Source organism: Euleptes europaea, chromosome 5, assembly GCF_029931775.1.
Source record: "Euleptes europaea isolate rEulEur1 chromosome 5, rEulEur1.hap1, whole genome shotgun sequence".
NCBI lineage: Eukaryota > Metazoa > Chordata > Lepidosauria > Squamata > Sphaerodactylidae > Euleptes > Euleptes europaea.
This window is the reverse complement of record NC_079316.1, coordinates 89,430,301-89,448,559: the sequence shown is the minus strand read 5'-3', so window position 1 is coordinate 89,448,559 and position 18,259 is coordinate 89,430,301. Positions and strand designations below refer to the sequence as shown.

The window sequence follows — 18,259 nt, the reverse complement described above, 5'->3', positions numbered from 1 at the left end:
GACCCGGTGCTTGCACAGGGGACCTTTACCTTTAGGAGGGAAAGGAGAGGAGGCACTGATGACATTTTTGTTGTTTTGTACTAGGAGAGATGGTCTTTTGATTACATGGGCCCCATGTCATGAATGGCTATAAAGGAGAAGAAGCAGCCCCTTGAACTGAATTTGGAAATAAATAAGCAACCAATGCTTTGCTCCTTGTTGGCCAAGTCTAAGAAGGAATTTAATTCGGTGCTAAAGGAAGTTGAAAGAAAATTCTCTTAGCCACAGTGCCAATGGCTTTTTCAAAAAGCTGGATCTATGAGTCACTGAATGCTACTAGAGGTAAGATTTTCCATTGGTATGTGCTTCACCCTGCCCTGAGCTGGATAGTCCAGGCCCTGGTCAGTATTTGGATGGGAGACCACCAAGGAATACCACGTTTGCTACACAGAGGCAGGCAACAGCAAACCACCTCTGAACGCCTCTTGCCTTGAAAATCTTATGGGGCTACCATATGTTGGCTGCAACTTGATGGCCCCCCAAAAAGGTGCTTCTCTTTCTATATGCAAGAGGATAAGCAAGGATTACTCTATTCAGTTATCACAACAAACCACAGTTCGTGCAAACTGCAGTTAACAAGCCAAGCATAAATCTAGTTTAGTACCTATGAAAAATGCAGTTTGGTGAATATACTGCATACAGATTATACTAAACCAGTGATGAAGCAAGCCATAGTTTATGAACTGGTTTATTGTATTGTCTGAATGCAGTGAAAGTATACAATATGTGTGTAAGGCATCAGCTGTTTGGCTTTCAGTCTGGGCTCTGTGGATCTTCCCACATTATAAGCCATATGGGTGGTTGTAAGTGGCTTATTTGTTCACGTACATAGTCTAGTCCTTCAAAATGAGAGGAGGGAAAGATAGTGGCAATTGTGGATAGGGTTAGAATCCTTGCTGTTAGTTTTTGCTAGCCTTTTCTTGAGAGCCGTTGTGGCATAGTGAGGAGGGTGTCAGACTGGAGAGTTTAAATCTCCTCTCGGCTGTTAGGTTCCCTAGGTGACCTAGGGCCAGTTGCAATCATTAAGCCTAATCTACACAATAGGGTTGTTATGAGGATAAACTAGAGGACAAGGAACCCTTGTACCCTTTCCTGAGCTCCTGGGAGGAGAGGCAGAAGTTATCGATTTTTCTGCTCAGGTGTTCCTTTTTGTTATCCCAGTCATGTAAACTGTTATTACAAACATGAATGGCTGTGTATCCACACTAGGGTTGCCAGGTCCCTCTTCACCACCGGCGGGAGGTTTTGGGGGCAGAGCCTGAGGAGGGCAGGGTTTGGGGAGGGGAGGGACTTCGATGCGATAGAGTCCAATTGCCAAAGCGGCCATTTTCTCCAGGTGAACGGATCTCTATCGGCTGGAGATCAGTTGTAATAGCGGGAGAACTCCAGCTACTACCTGGAGGTTGGCAACGCTAATCTACACATTCTTGTATGTTGCACTATAGTACCATTTGCAATTCAGTTTACCTGTGTGGACAAGAAGATCCAGCAGGTAATAATTGATATAGTGCACCCACAGTGCAATATCCCACTATGGCTGCTTCCACACACACGGATTTTTCCCCTGGTGGAGCACAGCCTCTCCCTCCCTTTTTTAAGGAGGCTTTGCCTGATGTCATGCTCATTTTGAGCATGGCTCCTGGGGATTTCCTTTAAGACAGAGCAAAGAAAAACCTCCTTTGCTCCAATTAAGAGGGAAGGTTGTGGAGGCTCTGCAGGCAGCCAGTCCAGGGAGTGGTGCTAGCACAGCCTTTAAAATAGTGGCACTAAACTCTATTTCTCCCCCCCCCCATACACACATTTTTTGTCCCTTTAATGGCTTTTTTAAAAAAACAGCTCACCTGTGAGATTTGGTCGAAAAGAGCCAAGAGTCCAGTAGCACCTTAAAGACTAACAAAAAGTCTGGCACTTCTTCAGATACAGCTAGAATGTGATTCCATCTATCCTTAAGTAGAGACGGGTGATTTAGACACACAGTGACAATGTAAATGTCAGAAGCAAGTAAATAACATCAGCAGGCGTGGTTGGATTAGGTGTGATATGCAGAGGGGTAGTAGGCGTGGAGAAATCAGCATTGGTAATGAGAAAGGAATCCTAAATCTCTATTAAGTCCCAGAGAATGCATAGAGATTTGGATCATCTTTTGGAGGAATGGGGAGCTGCAGGGATCCCAGTAAGATTCTCACTGGATTGGTGCATTTGTGGACCAATGCAATGAGATGGGGGCGGGGGATTAGTGGCAAGCAGTGTGGGAATGGGCTGTGTGGATGTCGTCTCTCCATCTCACTTGCTGTTGCTTCTCCCAGGGGGTGGCAGGAATTTTGTACCCCCTGTGGACCCAGCCTGTGCAAGGATGCAGCCCTGGTGGTTTATCACTTGTATTTTATTCTAATTTTTAGACGCATACTGATTTTTAGTGTGTGTATCCTTTTTCTGGCATAAACACTGTTTTGAACCCCTTTTGTGAAGCACTGGTGTGATGGTACCTATTGTTTATTTTGAATTTCTCCCACTGCAGCATCTTAAGAAGAACTTTTTTGTGGCCTGACAAGGCACTGGTCTTGGATGGAGAAAAAGATGGGAGAAGCCGTTGCCAGGGTAGCCAGAAAAGTTAACGAAACTGTTGAGAACAGAGCAGACTCTCTTGGTAAGTGAATCAGTTGGGCTTTGGTCACAGAGAGGAAGCTTTCTTACACTGTGTGGTCCATCTGCTACAGTCTACTCTGGACAGTCCACGGCTCCCCAAGATCTCACGCAAAGGTATTTCCAGTTTTGCTGCCCGATGCATTGCTGTGCCACTTCTCCAGAGACTTGCTTGAGACAGCTGATTTAGAAATGGTTTCCATATAGAATAACTGGGAAGTGGGAACTGGCAAATCCTGTTAGGGTTCCTGGGTTAATTTACTTTATACAAGTTTTGATAATTCTGGTTAGAATATAATGCTTCGTTTCCAACCAATCCAGATCTTTAATATTTTGCTAGTGTGGACATTTCCCAGTCACTATCTCCTTAGCCCCGATTACTGAATGGCATGCTAGTAAGTGGCCCTTAGAGTTAGGGTTGTCAGGTCCCTCTTTGCCACCAGTGGGAGGTTTTTGGGGCAGAGCCTGAGGAGGGCTGGGTTTGGGGAGGGACTTCAATGCCATAGCAGTCCAATGGCCAAAGCGGCCATTTTCTCCAGGTGAATGGATATCTATTGGTTGCAGATCAGTTGTAATTGTAGGAGATCTCCTGCTGCTACCTGGAGGTTAAGCAAATAAAGAACAAAAGCACGGTGGCCAATAGTACTACTGTAACAAGAAACTATAATAATACATGTGTGCACAGATAACAACAAATATATGCACAGTCTGCAAATCCCAGTGATACAACATCAAGGTAAGTACTAAAAAATAACAATATCTCCTAACTACTTTGACATAAAGGAGTGATCTTACTCCTTAACTGACAGTGTCGTAAATCCTCAGCACCGGAATGCGAAAAGGGAGTCCAGTACATAAAGTCCCTTTTCATATAAATCTTCATCAGTTTCGTCCATGCTTGAGTGGAATTGACCAGCGTCTGAACGTGGTGATCCTATTCCGAAATCCTGTAGGATTCTTCCTTAGGGGCTTAACATTTCTATCATTTAAACGGAGGAGCTCCTCCGACGCCAGTCAATTCCCACATACAAGCACAGAGCCTAGAGGGCGGGGTTTGGGGAGGGACTTCAATGCCATAGAGTCCAATTGCCAAAGCGGCCATTTTCTCCAGTTGAACTGATCTCTGTCGGCTGGAGATCAGTTGTAATAGCAGGATATCTCCATCTAGTACCTGGAGGTTGGGCAACCCTATGCATGTCACATGGTTTCCAGGAATTGACTATACACACTGCTCTTTACTACCTTGAATTGTAATCTGAAAAAAATACTCTCTAAAAAAGTTAAATCTGTTCTCTGCTGAGCATTACCTTATGAATTTGGCATCGTTAATTGTTAGCTGTCATGCGGGAATCCTTTGGGATAGTCCCCTGACAAAGAGCAAAACATTTGAGACATGTAAGTGCCCTGAAAAGGGAAGCAGTGGCATCTGCCAGTTTCCCCCTGCCCACCAAAGCCCTTGAAATTTTGTTCCTGGAGGTCATCAGACCTCCTTATGGGGGAGTCTGCAGTGGGAAGGAGGAATTGGTGGAAATTGCCACTCTCTTTCTTAAGAAAATGTAAGGGCACTTACATTTTCCTAATGTGCTTGTATGTAGGCTAGTGAATTTCATACACCAGAATCAGTGAACTGCAATTGTCCATTTATGTGAAAATATAATGGCGTGGGTGAGAGCAGAGCAACCCTTCTTTTCTGGATGATAAACCTGTGATCGAGTGAATCCTTTCTGGATCCATCTCGATGCACCACCTATCTGGAAGTTAAAGCTGTTGGATTTAACGCTGGGCCTAGTTTAATTGGCAGGGGGCTTTTCTCCTGTGGAGTCGGCCCTTCCCTTCAGGTGGCAGTTAGTTCTAGCGGACATTTCCAGCTGTCATTCAGTCAGGATACGCTCAGCACTCAGTCTAAGAAGGATCCTGTCAGAAGTCTCTCTTAAGTAACTCTGTGTTAGCTCTCTGCCTCACACTCAAGAAGAAGTAATGTTTCAGTAAATATAAGAAAAGTAGTACAAACCTCTTAAGGAGAAAATGTTGCTTATTTACAGAACCTTATAATCTTTTATTAAATACTGTTTTCTTTATTCTTAAAGAAGTGTGCTTTAATGTTCCTCCACATAGCTTTTGGCTGTTTTTAACTCTGCTGATGTTGCAGGATATGCCACCTTTGTACAAGTGAGTGCCGGGATATTGCCCCACGTAAGGGACTAGATTAACTTCCATTTTCCCCTCTACAAAAGCTGGCTCCCTAGTGGCCAGAGCTACATTTGGAGATGTTGTCTTGAATTTTTCATAGAACGGCAAGTGCAGCAATCACGCTTCTATAAACGATGTCTAACATTTCTACTTAGGAGACCCTTTCTGGAACTTTGGGTTTCAGCTCTATCTTGAACTGCCACCAGGGGCACTCCCAGTTCTGAATCAGTGCCTGGAGGTGTAGTGCCTAAAAAACGTTACTCAGATAGATCTGATCAAGAATAACGCACTGGAGATCAGGAAATTACAGCTATGCAATTTAATGGTATACCAGTTTAACAGTACAAAGCTGGGATCAAAATCTCTCCAGCCAGAAGCAAGAGAGAGAATCACACTTGCCGTTCTCCAAGCATCAAGCTTTATACATTTCTAACAATGGATTTCAATACGATACAATCCTGCTGTTCCCATGGATGTCATTCTTGGCAACTGAGATAACAAGTAATTCTGCAAAGCAAAGTCTTTTGCTGGGACACGAAGGTCTTTGTAATAGATAACGCGCTAGCAAAGTACAGGAAACCGGCTGTGTTTGGCAATGATGCAGATTAAGGAATGTATGTGAGTGCTTATGCAGACTATGTCAATAGAAAGCAAGAGGAAAGAGAGGAAGGGGGGGTTTCTTGACACGCATTTATCTGCATGGGTGTCACATCTAAAAAGGAGGATTCCTGCACCTACAGGGACAGTTAATAGTGCCACAGGTAAAATACCTTTATGGTGGGCACTTCAGAGGCCATAACCAGATAAATGTTTGCTAACAGACTGAAATTGAACTTTTATTAAGATTCTTCTCCCCCTCCCCCACCAGTGTATTATTGTCTTTTGGTTGTGTGTTGTTCCATTTGGATCCATTTACTGATTGTTGGTTTTGTTATTTTTAGGCGGTATTTTCTTTTTTACTGTTTTGTAACTCATTGAGAGCTGTGTTGTCAGGTGGTGCGGAAATGTTTAAAATAATGGGTTGGATCCCACAGATAGTTTCTGCTGATCTGCTCCCCACAGCATGCGTTTTGGTGACCCCTCATGGTGATTCTAGGGGTCCCCTGGTCTCCAAGGAGTAGCATTTCGGAGATCTTTGGAGGCTTTAGCAGAAGCAGGGAGGTGGAGAAGTCTTAGTTCGCTGATGGAAATCCCGTCTATCTGGGGATTTTCAGCAGCATGGAAGCCAATATAAACAGGCAGGAAGCTGGAAGAACTTGTATACCTTTGTCAGCTATAGGTTGGAAAGTGGTACAAAATAATAAACTGGGACCGCCTCTCCTGGTACGCCCCCAAGAGAGTGTTACACTCTGCAAGTAACAACCTACTGCGAGCCCCCGGCCGGAAGACTTCAAGCTGTCTTTAACTCAGGCCAGGGCCTTTTCTGCCCTGGCCCTATGGAACTCTGTCAAATGGGACCAAGGCCCTGCGGGACTTAATGCAGTTCTGCAGGGCCTGTAAGACAGAGATGTTCTGCCAGGCCCACTGTTGAGGGCAGCAACGGTATTTATCATCATAGCTGGCCTCCCTGCCCACCTCTTTTCTGATTACTTTATTCCATCATCATTTGGTGGGGCCGATTAATATCTTTCTCCCCCACCCCAGCTCACTATGGACCAGTGTGTTAGCAATGTGTGCCAACTGGTACTGGGTTTTAATGGCTCATTGTAAAATTTTACTGATTTTAAACAGATTTGTTTTTATTGAAACCTTACGTAATGATATATACCTCTGTCAGTTATAGGTTGGAAAGTGGTAAAGGTCCCCTGTGCAAGCACCGGGTCATTCCTGACCCATGGGGTGATGTCACATCCTGACGTTTACTAGGCAGGCTTTGTTTACGGGGTGGTAAACAAAGCCTTCCCCAGTCATCTTCCCTTTACCCCTAGCAAGCTGGGTACTCATTTTACTGACCTCGGAAGGATGGAAGGCTGAGTCAGTCTTGAGCCGACTACCTGAAACCAACTTCCGTTGGGATCGAACTCAGGTCATGAGCAGAGCTTGGACTGCAGTACTGCAGCTTACTACTCTGCGCCATGGGGTTCTAGGAAAGTGGTATAAAATAATAAACTTGGACCAGTGTATCTGGGGTGAGGGGGAGATAGTTGTGAATTTCCTGCACTGTGCAGGGGGTTGGACTAGATGACCCTGTTGGTCTCTTCCAGCTCTATGATTCTATGATGTTGACTAGACCAGTGATTGTGAGCTGCTCTGAGCCCAGTCTTGGCTGGGAGGAGAGCGGGTTATAAATCTAATAAAATAATAATAATAAATAATTGAAACCAGCCTAACAAACTCGTCAGCCCAAGTTGCTAGCTCACTGGCATTTGCTATGCCTACGTGTTGGTTGTCTCCTTGGCCTCAAAGAGGGTGCTATCTTTTTTAGAGCTTCCTTGACCTTTGCGCTCCTACACCTGTGTGAATTCTTTTTTCTTGGAACAGCATAGCAACCATGTGTTAAAAATATACTAGCTGAATATTTATAAATGCTTTTTTGGTGTTTGATAGGCTGCCTTTTTAACAATCAAATTGCTAAGTCAACGAGTATTCATTTATGTCTGCAGGCATTCTCTGGTGATTTTAATGAGGAATCCAGCAGGGGGCGTAGTTTCTCTAATAACCAAGAAACACACTTTAATCAGCTCATTTAATCCTGTTTTTTCAGAGTAAAAAAATGAAACAGTATTTCCAGGCCGAATTGGAAGTGCATTGCACTTCTTGCACATCCCATGTATGAAAACTCCTTAGGTATCCAGCGTTTACATAAACAATAGTATATTGTGCCATTTTTTTTAACGGCCTTGCCAGTTGACACACAGTGTTTCTGAACGCACGCTTCAGGGTAGTGGTTGGTAGGAGGAAAAGTGGGGAGAAAAATATAGCCCCCTCACGCCAACCGCTACCCTGAAGTGTGCGTTCAGAATCACTGTGTGGGTCAACTGAAAGAAAAGTGAGGAGGAAAATATAGCTACCTCACACCAACCTGAACATCGTAATGATTACAAGGAGAATTACACAACTTTAAGGTTGACAATGAGGAAATTGAAATTGTTCAAGACTTTCTGTTCCTTGGCTCCACCATCAACCAGAAGGGAGACTGCAGCCAAGAAATCAGAAGGAGATTGAGACTGGGCCATGAAGGAGCTAGAAAAGATTTTGAAGTGTAAGGATGTGTCACTGGCCACCAAGACTAGATTAATTCATGCCATCGTATTCCCTATTACTATGTATGGGTGTGAAAGCTGGACAGTGAAGAAAGCTGATAGGAAGAAAATAGATTCCTTTGAAATGTGGTGTTGGAGGAGTGTGTTATGGATACCGTGGACTGCCAAAAAAACAAATCAGTGGGTTATCGATCAAATCAAGACTGAACTGACCCTAGAGGCTAGAATGACTATCGTATTTTGGTCACATCATGAGACGACAAGAGTCACTGGAAAAGACAGTCATGCTAGGAAAAGTTGAGGGCAGCAGAAAAAGAGGAAGACCCAACAAGAGATGGATGGACTCAATAAAGGAAGCCTCAGTCCTCAGTTTGCAAGATCTGAGCAAGGCTGTCAAAGATAGGACATTTTGGAGGACTTTCATTCATAGGGTCGCCATGAGTTGGAAGTGACTTGACAGCACTTAACACACACACACACCAGCCACCAACCTGAAATTGTGTTCAGAACCACTTTGTGTCAAGGAAAAGTGGTTCTTTTCACGTGGTTCTGCCTCCTCTTTGCCCATACAACAACCATGGGATTTAGATTAGGCTGAGAGAGAGAGAGAAAGAGAGTGGCTCAAAGTTCCCCTGTGAAGCTTTATGGCAGATTCCTGGCAAGGGGTTAAGGGGCCCACTACTCATAGCCAGTGTGACGTAGTGGTTAGAAGTCTCCCGGGTCCTACCCTGACATTTAACCACTACATCTCGCTGGCAGTGAGTATGAGCACTGGGCATGCCGGCTCTTTACTAGCAATAGGAGTAACAGAGATGTTTCCCTTGGAATGGTATATTCCTACTCCTCGTGATAATTTGGACCTGTGCTATAAGTTAATTAGACATGTGATTTAAAACTTAGTGCAGATCTAGGTTCGCATGGGATAGAAAAACTGTGAAACGGAATTTTGGGCAGTGAGTTTATTTGCATGTAATTGTTTTGATACTGTGTAGAAATGATCTTAAATGTGACCCTTCTCTTGGTTAAAGGGCTGTCATGAGGAATGATTCTTGAAAAGGCTGTAATGAATCCTGTGTCAAGAGTCTTTTTCTTTCTTTTTTTTGTAAAGCTGACAGGTGTAATTTTAAAATGTTGATTCAGTTCCTGATAGGAATCAGCTGGAAATGTTACAGTAGTATATGAATTGAGACTAGAGTTTTCTTTCTTTCTTTTTTTAAATCCACATTTTATGTTAACTTTGGGCACCTTAAAAATAATAGGAAGTTAATACTTTGTACATATGCCCCAGTGAGATTTGAATGCCGCAACCACACCAGAAAAGAAAATTGGGATGCAAAGAAGAGGCAAGGTAGTATCCGAAGAAGCAGGCTCCGTCTCTCTTGTATGAAACTTGAGGAGCTAAAAACATCTCTCTTGCTCACATTAGTGCTCTGATCCTAAGCATACATAAGTAACCCTGATTTGTAGCTTTAGTTGAAATTATAATTCCAGAATCTGTTCTACTTTTTATTTCATTGGAATTGCTTCACTGCTGCTGAAACACAAGTCCCGTTTTCAGAAATGGAGACCAGTAACAGGAGGGCTGCCTTGATTTGACCTCTGTAGGGCTTGCCTCTAATTTCTCTATGACAAATGCCAGGGGAAGAGGTTCTCCCAGCTCACAGTTGCGGCTTCTCCTGTTGAATAAGGCAGTATACCAAATTGTCTGGGAAGCCGTTTGCAAAATAGTTCAATAGAACAGTCTGGAGGGCTCAAGCAAGTCAGCCAGTCCGTACAATTCAGCAAAACAAGCGATAGGCAAGAGAATGTTGGATACAAGGTACCCAGGTCAGAAACGGAAATGAAAGCGGTGCTAAGATTAATAGATGGATGTTTAGCTTGGAAAAGAGGCGGTCATGGGGAGACATGATAGAGGTCTATAAAATTATGTGTGGTATGGAGAGAGTGGACAGGGAGAAGCTTTTCTCCCTCATAATACTAGAATTCAGGGTCATCTGCTGAAGCTGGAGGGTGAGAGATTTAAAACGTAAAAGTATTTATTCGCACAACACATAGTTAAATTGTGGAACTCCCTGCCCCAGGATGTGGTGATGGCTGCCAACTTGGAAGGCTTTAAGAGGGGAGTGGGCATATTAATAAAAATGGATACTAGTCATGATGTATACCTGTTCTCTCCAGGAACAGAGGAGCATGCCTAATATATTAGATGCTGTGGAACACAGGCAGGATGGTGCTGCTGCAGTCATCTTGTTTGTGGGCTTCCTAGAGGCACCTGGTTGGCCACTGTGCGATCAGACTGCTTGAACTTGATGGACCTCAGTCTGATCCAGCATGGCTTTTCTTATGTTCTGATGAGGAGAATAAGGCTTAAGCATGGGTTAAGGGGTTATCCACCTATGAATATGGTCCTATCCTTTTATGCGATACTCAGCCCGGTATAGGTAATTACCCTGTTGGCGGGGTACTCTTTCCTGCTGGTCATTCTGCAGGATGGAACTGAAGCAGGATGTGCCGCATTGTTTATTGGCAAAGGGGATGACCCTCTTGCTCAAAAACTATTTAGTACTTTTAGTACTCAAAAGCTATTTAGTACTGCACCAGAGATTCAGCAGCCTGGTTGGTAATTGTACTCTGTCGTGAACCTCTGCTAGTTGGGGAGGGGTAACTGAGGGCAGCAAGGCAGTTTTCTGGGTTGTTACTTGTCTACCTTTGATCCTTTGGAGGGCAGCTTATGTGTAAATGCCAAGGGAGATACGTAGCAACTGTTGCATTACTCTGCAAAGTACAGTGAAGAGGAAAATACAAAGAGTGGGGAAGGGACTAGCCATCTTCTTCTGTATTTTACCAGGTGGTGATATAAGTGTCTGTGGATGCTTTGCACAAGTGATAGAGGTCGTTTGTGTTTTAGACTTGAGACCCTGGAGAACTGTTTGCAGTCGAGGACAATACTGACCTAGACGGACCAAGGCTGTGACTCAGCAGCTCTGCACAGACAACCTGTCTGCAGGTTGACTGACTGCATGGGGAAGGGGAGCAGACACGAGCATGCTGGCCACCCCCACACAATCCCTGAGTCGCTGGCACAGAGCAAAAGTGTGAAGGAGGTGTCTACGCGTAAGTTCTCTCCCCGTGATCAGGCGCATTCAACAAGAGGTGTTGCTGACCCCAGGGCGGAAATCATAACGCTGACACTTCCTCCGCATTTGCTCCGAGGAGACAACGATTGCGGGGAGGCAAGTGGGAGGGGCCAGTGCGCTTTTGCCTTCTGCATGGTCAGAGAGCCAGCATAGTATAGTGGTTAAGAGCTGTGGACTCTGATCTGGAGAACCGGGTTTGATTCCCCACTCATACACATGAAGCCAGCTGGGTGACCTTGGGCTAGTCACACTCTCTCAGCCTCACCTACCTCACAGGTTCTGTTGTGGGGAGGGGAAGGGAAGGTGATTGTAAGCCGGTTTTATTCTTCATTAAGGGGTAGAGAAAGTTGGCATATAAAGACCAACTCTTCTTCCTCAGAACATAGATGGGTCATGAGGCAGCTTTAGGCATACATCCATTTTTAATGACTTCATCAATTCAGCTTCCTTCAGTTCAAGAGAAACACAGACCTAGTGAAGTCGTGCTCAGAGCGTTCAAAATAGCATTGCCAGAGGAACTCATGAATTCCCTGCCTTAGAAGAACCTGGACTGAAACCTTCTGCAGGCTCAGGGAATGGTCTGTGAGCACCCATGAACCTAAGTGGGTGATCAGAACCTGGCTAGGAGACCATGGTCAGCCCCACATAGGTGTCTCTCAGCTCTCTTTAAAAAGGAAGAGTTGGACAACGCAAAACCCGTTAAGAAAAGGTGTTTCTTCAATAAATAAATAAAACAAAGCAAAATAGACTAGCAAAGGGAACGTGACGAAACTGGAACAAGTTACATTTTATCTTTCTCCTGTCTGAAATGTTTTTAATACATCTTGAGCGGCAGAATGATTCTGGCTGAGATATGCTCTCTGCTCAGGTTCATGATGGAAATGGTTTGATATGGTCTAGATTCTAGCAGAGCATTTCACACGATACTTCTCTTTTTTAAGTGGTGATAAAAATGTTAATTAAGTAGCTAAATCACGCACCAGTGATTCAGCTAATTAATAAATTAATTATTGATGTGTGATGTGTGTTAAGTTACCCCAGAAGTAACTTAAGCAGCAGGTATCAGTTGGAACTAGGCTAATAAATTGCCCACAGGTAACTTTCAGTGTTTTGTGCTGTTGTTTTGGATGGCCTAAATAAATTATTCAGAACCATTCATCGTGTAGGAGATGTGTCCTGATTTTGTGATACTAGTCTGTGATGAGAAGCATTACCATAAAAGCATTTCCCCAAAGAGGAGGTGGAAATGAAGTTATCGTAATCATTACTAGTAGCAATAAGTGGCTGCAGAATTGATTGAGCATGGAAAGAGGGACCCTGATGGATTTACATACAGAAGGGTCAGTGAATGTATTTGACTTGAATGAATGAGCCCTGGGAGTGTTTCATTTCACTTCACTTTTCCTTCCCTGGGCAAATTCCTTATGAATGGGGCGAGGCGTGGGGATCCTGAGTATACTGGCATTGCACAAGCATCTGATTTGCTGCAGCTACGTTTGTGTTATAGCCACTAGGCTGCATGAGGAGTAATAAAAATACAACATTAATGAAACAAAGGTTTAGAAACAAAAAATTAGAATATTCCTGCTGTAAGAGCAGACCCTTGAGGGATATAGGTGGGGGAGTATGCTTACAGTTCATGGGATATGATCTAAATTGACAAAATCTTGGGAATGCATCACAGGACTTAGATGTTGATAGGGTTTTAGATATGTCAATCTGCTAAGTGGGTGGGTTTTAATGTATAATTTCTGTGAAAGTGATGACAGAGCCAAAGGCAATCCAGGTAAATTTTGCAGTATTGATTTGTGTCTTTAAATAATGTGTGCACCAAAGCCCCATCTGATAGGAAATGAATAGATAGGCTTGTAAATGGATGAGTCCCAAGAGGGTTGGCATATACTATAAATCCATTTGAACACCACTATTACCAGCGCGGTGTAGTCGTTAAGTGGTTGTAGTGGTTAAGAGCAGTGGTTTGGAGCGGTGGATCTAATCTGAAGAACCAGGTTTGATTCCCCACTCCTCCACATGAAGCCAGATGGGTGACCTTGGGCCAGTCACAGTTCTCTTAGAGCTCTCTCAGTCTCACCTACCTCACAGGGTGTCTGTTGCGGGGAGGGGGAGGGAAAAGGTGATTGTAAGTTGGTTTGATTCTCCCTTAAGTGGTAGCGAAAGTCGGCATATAAAAACTAATCTTCTTATCTGCGGGCAGCAACATAATTAGGGCTTTTGGATAGGCTTCTCTGAGTGTCAAAGATGGATTTCCGACCCGCCACATACTTGCGAGTATAATGTGATTTGCCTGTCCCCAAACCTGGGCCTTGGAATAAATCTCCTTCTGATAGTTTGACTGAAACTGGGTTTAGACTCTCATACACACAGTAGAATGCATCAGTAAAAGCAACAGGCTTTATCGAAAAGGTTCAGGCTTCAGCATAAGTCAAAGGACAAGCAGGTGAAATATAATAACAAAATCTAGCTTCCTAACGTGCAATTAACATATGTGAAGGCAAGCAGGGTATGACGTCTTCAAATCAGCATAAGTAGCGCAGCAGCAGGTAGGAAATCCAACAAGATGGTCCTTGGCCCATTACTGGTCCTGATGGTGTTATGGCCCATGCTTGGAAGAACTAGTGTCGGATGGTTACAGGCTAACTTTATAGGACAGTAGATCACTGGCCCCCTGACCAATATAAGCCAATCAAGAACGTGATCCAAAAGATAATTCTCAAAGAGGAGCAAGATTTCCTCCCTCCCATCTGGCATCGCTGAGAGCAGTTAAGTCAGATCTCTGTGAAATGCAGAGGTTCGATCTCAAGCTTTTTGTCTTCTCTTAGGATCAGGGGAAGAGTTTGTAAGCATTTGATATGGAACTCTCCCTATGTTAATAGATCACGATGGGTAGCCAAGTTGGTCTATCACTAGCAGTAGAAAAGAGCAAGAGTCCAGTAGCGCCTTTTGTTAGTCTGGCAGGGTATACCCTGCCAAAATTTTTGTTAGTCTTTAAGGTGCTACTAGACTCTTGCTCTTTTCTCCCCATGTTATTCTTTAATACTTGAACGACACATTAGAAAATGGGTTGTTGCTTTAAATTTATGGCATGGCCAACCGCTGATGTTTATAAACTGTCAGGTTGATCAATACAGAGGTGATCATTTCTCTTGGCAGTGTGCTACAAGGATATAATCTCAAATTAAGAATGACTTCTAGGCCAGTTACAAGAGCTACTCACCATCTGATACGTTTAGAAAGGCTCTTAGAATTCTGCAGGCTCTATAGCTAACAGATTTTTTTTCCTTATACACATTTAACATTGATGGTTATTGTTTGCCTTCAGGCTATTGTTTGCCTTCAGCTCCTGTCACTACACCCCTCTCTCTTAAGGTTGTTGGTGCCGGCTTTGAGCAATTAACTTGGTACTTGATTGCATAACTTCATCCAATAATTACACTCAACGGGAGTCCGAGAGGAAATATTTTAATCCGGGGGAAACAGAAGAGCTTAAGCCAATTTAGAAACAACGCAACACATTAATGCTTAGGGGTTAAGGAGTTTTACAAAAGCAAGCTTATCTAGGAGGAGAAACCGAGTACTGTTGGTAGAGCATCAAGGGCAGAGAGATGCTGTGCTGCAGTGTGACCTGCAAAACACCTGGATGAGAGTTTGATAATCACTGGGGAACGGGGATGAAGGTGGTATATCCTGATCTGATTTGAGGGGGAGAGAATTTGCCCAACTTTTGTCTAGCTGGAATTTGTCTAGCTGCAGTAGAGTCGTATTAAGCGTAGGGGTGCACAAATATGTATTTTTTCATTTTAATTATCAGGTACAGTTCACAAGAACATTTTTGTCCCGCCTATTTTCTTGGTAAAATCTCCTTTTTTGGTTTGTTGCTTTTATGCTTTTGTAATCCATGTATGGTGCAAAAGTAGGCATCCGTTTTAATCCACTATCCACTTTCATTAGCATGGCTCGGAAACAGAGCAGCTGTGCGTTTGTCCTGGGCATGGACAGTCTGTGAAAGAAACTAAAACTTTTGAATCAGGCCAAAGTTGTCACGAAGCTTGCCAAAGGCCCTTGAGAGGTGATGAGAATCTTCACAGTAGCTTCTAGTATTGTCCATGTTTTATGAGCACTTAATGTTTTGGGTTTGTTTTTTTAAATGTATTGGATCGTAGCAAGAGGAAGCACTTGTCCCCTATGCAACTCCACTTTTGCCAGGTAATTATTTAATGAGCCAGGTAAGGAGACATGCCGTGGCTCATTCAGTCGAGCTTTGATTTCCGATGGAATTGCAGTGCAGTCATTGAGATACTGCTTTGCAGACAAACCAAGTTGAGCATGAAGGTAATTGAGGAAGAAACAGTATAGGACACACCTAGGTTCATTTCAGCAGTAACCTTTAAAAACCTTAGATCAGGGTCCCCAGTGTGGTGCCATGGTGCCTGCCAACACCTTTTCTGGTGCTCACCATGTGTAATTTGAAAGTGGGTGGGGTCAAGTGGGGTTCTTGTCTAGCTAGGGTTGCCAGGTCCCTCTTTGCCACCGGTGGGAGGTTTTTGGGGCAGAGCCTGAGGAGGGTGGGGTTTTCTCCAGGGGAACTGATCTCTGTCGCTTGGAGATCAGTTGTAATAGCAGGAGATCGCCAGCTAGTACCTGAAGGTTGGCAACCCTATGTCTAGCAGGGCTTCTGATTGGCCATTAAAAACTTGATTGGCTGTACAGATTGAAATAGCATTGTTTCAGCAGCAGCTATCACAGCAATGTTGCTTTTATTCTCTCTCACTCCTCTTTTCTAGTGCATTTTAAAAATTGCCCCTCTTATCCGTTGCATTTGGGCTTCCTATGAGTGTGGGGATTCGTCTCCTGTGGCAGCCATTTTTTAGTTGCGTTCAGCACTGTGTGTCAGTATTCCAAAGATGCCCAGAAGCTCAAAAATGTGGGGACTCCTTCCTTAGAAGCATGGATTATAAGGATGACACACTCCAGATGTGTAACTGTGATAGTCCATCACAGCAAGACCAGTACGCTCTTGTGGTATGTCAAGGCTTAACAGATGTTGTGGCGGAACAGTTCTGCTCTGACCTGCAGGCCCTATTCCATCATGTCGTCCCAAGATTTTCCCAACACCAGGGGGGTTCTTGCTCTCTGTTGAACCACTGCCACCACCTAGCCTTTGTAGGAATTGCCTACTGGGAGGACCAGGACACCTAGCTTCCCTTCCCAGTTCCGAGGCTTTGCCTCTGTGTCTCCCACTATCCAGCAACTGGTTATCATGGAGTAGCTTTAGTGCCTTTTGCACCACTGGAGGAGTAGCCACTCGCCTACTGACTTCCCCTTCCTCCTGGAGCTTGTTTAAAAATAGCATGTCCAAAAAGGTGGAGGTCTATGTAGTACAGAGAACCACTACCAGTATCAAAAATTATAAGGTATTTATTAAAAAGAAAATGTTCACAAGCATACTCTCAGCACAGCAGCAGTTTGAGGAAGGGATTCAAAAGAAAAAGATAAACCACAATTCCTCTGTCCCTTCATGCCCTAGCAGATGTTAAGGATAACACAGGCTCCTTAGCTTAGAAAGTTACAGATGTTCTACATGGTTTCCATTCCCTTGAAGCTTCTGCTCAGGTGTGTGGGCCAGCAGTTGGCAGTGGCTGCCTCCTACAGGCTTCAGGTAAGAGTTCTGTCTGCCTCAATGGAATCAGCATTAAAGAGACCCTCCTCTTCGCTCCCAGGAGTTTTATCATCTCTCTTTCTCCTCCCGCTGACCAGGTCAGGCCAGGGCAAAGAAGCTCTTCCTGAAGTCTTTCTAGCATTTAATTCCTCCAAATCTCTGTTGCCTGCTAGATATCACCTGTCTAGCTTGTGGGGGACGGACTTGACCATCCCATTGTCTCTCGCTGTCCCATTAGTATTTCCAAAAGGGTTGCTGAGGAGAGGCTAGAAAACGATTGAATTGACTTCTCCCTCTCCTGCCTGCTCTCTGCCAAGAGAGAGAAACTTTTTAAAACTTCCAGTGAAGTTTTTGCTCGATTCAAACCTCCAAAGAAAAATGCATTTCTCCACAGGTATATAATGGCATAAACTTTCATGGGCTACAGCCCACTACATCAAATGCTGATAAGGTGGGTTTTAGTCCATGCTAGTATATGCCTTAATAAATGTGCTTGTTTTTAAGGTGCTGTAAATCTCTCCCTTTCTGTGCATAAGCCTGAGTCTTTGCAGTGATTTGAGTGTCAGACTAGGATCTGGGGGACCACAATTCAACCCTACCTTTCAGGGCTGTTCCTTCAGTTTCCCATTGAGGAGAAAAGTTTGGTATACGTACATAAAGGAAGTAGCAAGGAAGAGAATGATTAATCAAGGGCTTAGAAGGAAACTGAATAGCTTAGAAGGGCTTAGAAGGAAACTGAATAGCTGTCCTTTATTGTACTTTGCTTCAGAATTATTCCAAAGCAGAAATTTTCTGCCTCCGGATGTGTGTGTGTATATCCAATTTTCATTTTGTGTGTGAGAGCTGGAAAAGAGGGCAGAGTGCTCCAAGAAAAAGGCCGAAGATAATTGTTTGCATTGAAAAAAGGAGCCCATAGGAGTTAGTAACCTAGGCTTGAAAACCACAAAAACGTGTGACTGAAAGGCACTTTAATTGCCTGATTAACCTTCCATTATTTGTGCCTAAACTTAAGCAGAGCATTTTGCTGCTTGGAATTAAGTTGACAATGCTCCATAAGCATTTGGATTTTTTAATACCCTGTGAGAGACCACTGTGTTTTATTTTGATTAATGTAGTTTTCTAGCAACTGAGAGTTCACTTCCAGTATATTTGTGAAATGCAAAATTTACTTTGGACAAGGCTCTGGTGGTTAGGCAGAGAATTCCAATATAAAGGTGAACGGTACCAGCTAGTGTGGGGTTGATTTAACCCCATTTAACTTTGAACGGGAGAAGAGAATTGAGTGTGCTCCCCCTGCCGTGGAATTTGTTTGCCAACCAAATTGACTTGGAGCAGATTCTCCCCCCCATCACACACACACAGGCATCCAT

General features: G+C 43.8%; 1 protein-coding gene across 1 annotated transcript in view; it reads left to right on the top strand.

Annotated features, from left to right (window-relative positions):
- The first annotated feature begins 2,594 nt into the window (after window positions 1-2,594).
- Window positions 2,595-18,259, top strand: part of LRRC20 (leucine rich repeat containing 20) — a 122,764-nt gene continuing 107,099 nt past the window's right edge. Inside the window, exon 1 of the mRNA XM_056850358.1 lies at window positions 2,595-2,686. Coding sequence (XP_056706336.1) covers window positions 2,605-2,686 — 82 coding nt within the window. The 5' untranslated portion in view covers window positions 2,595-2,604. The remainder of the gene's footprint in view (window positions 2,687-18,259) is intronic.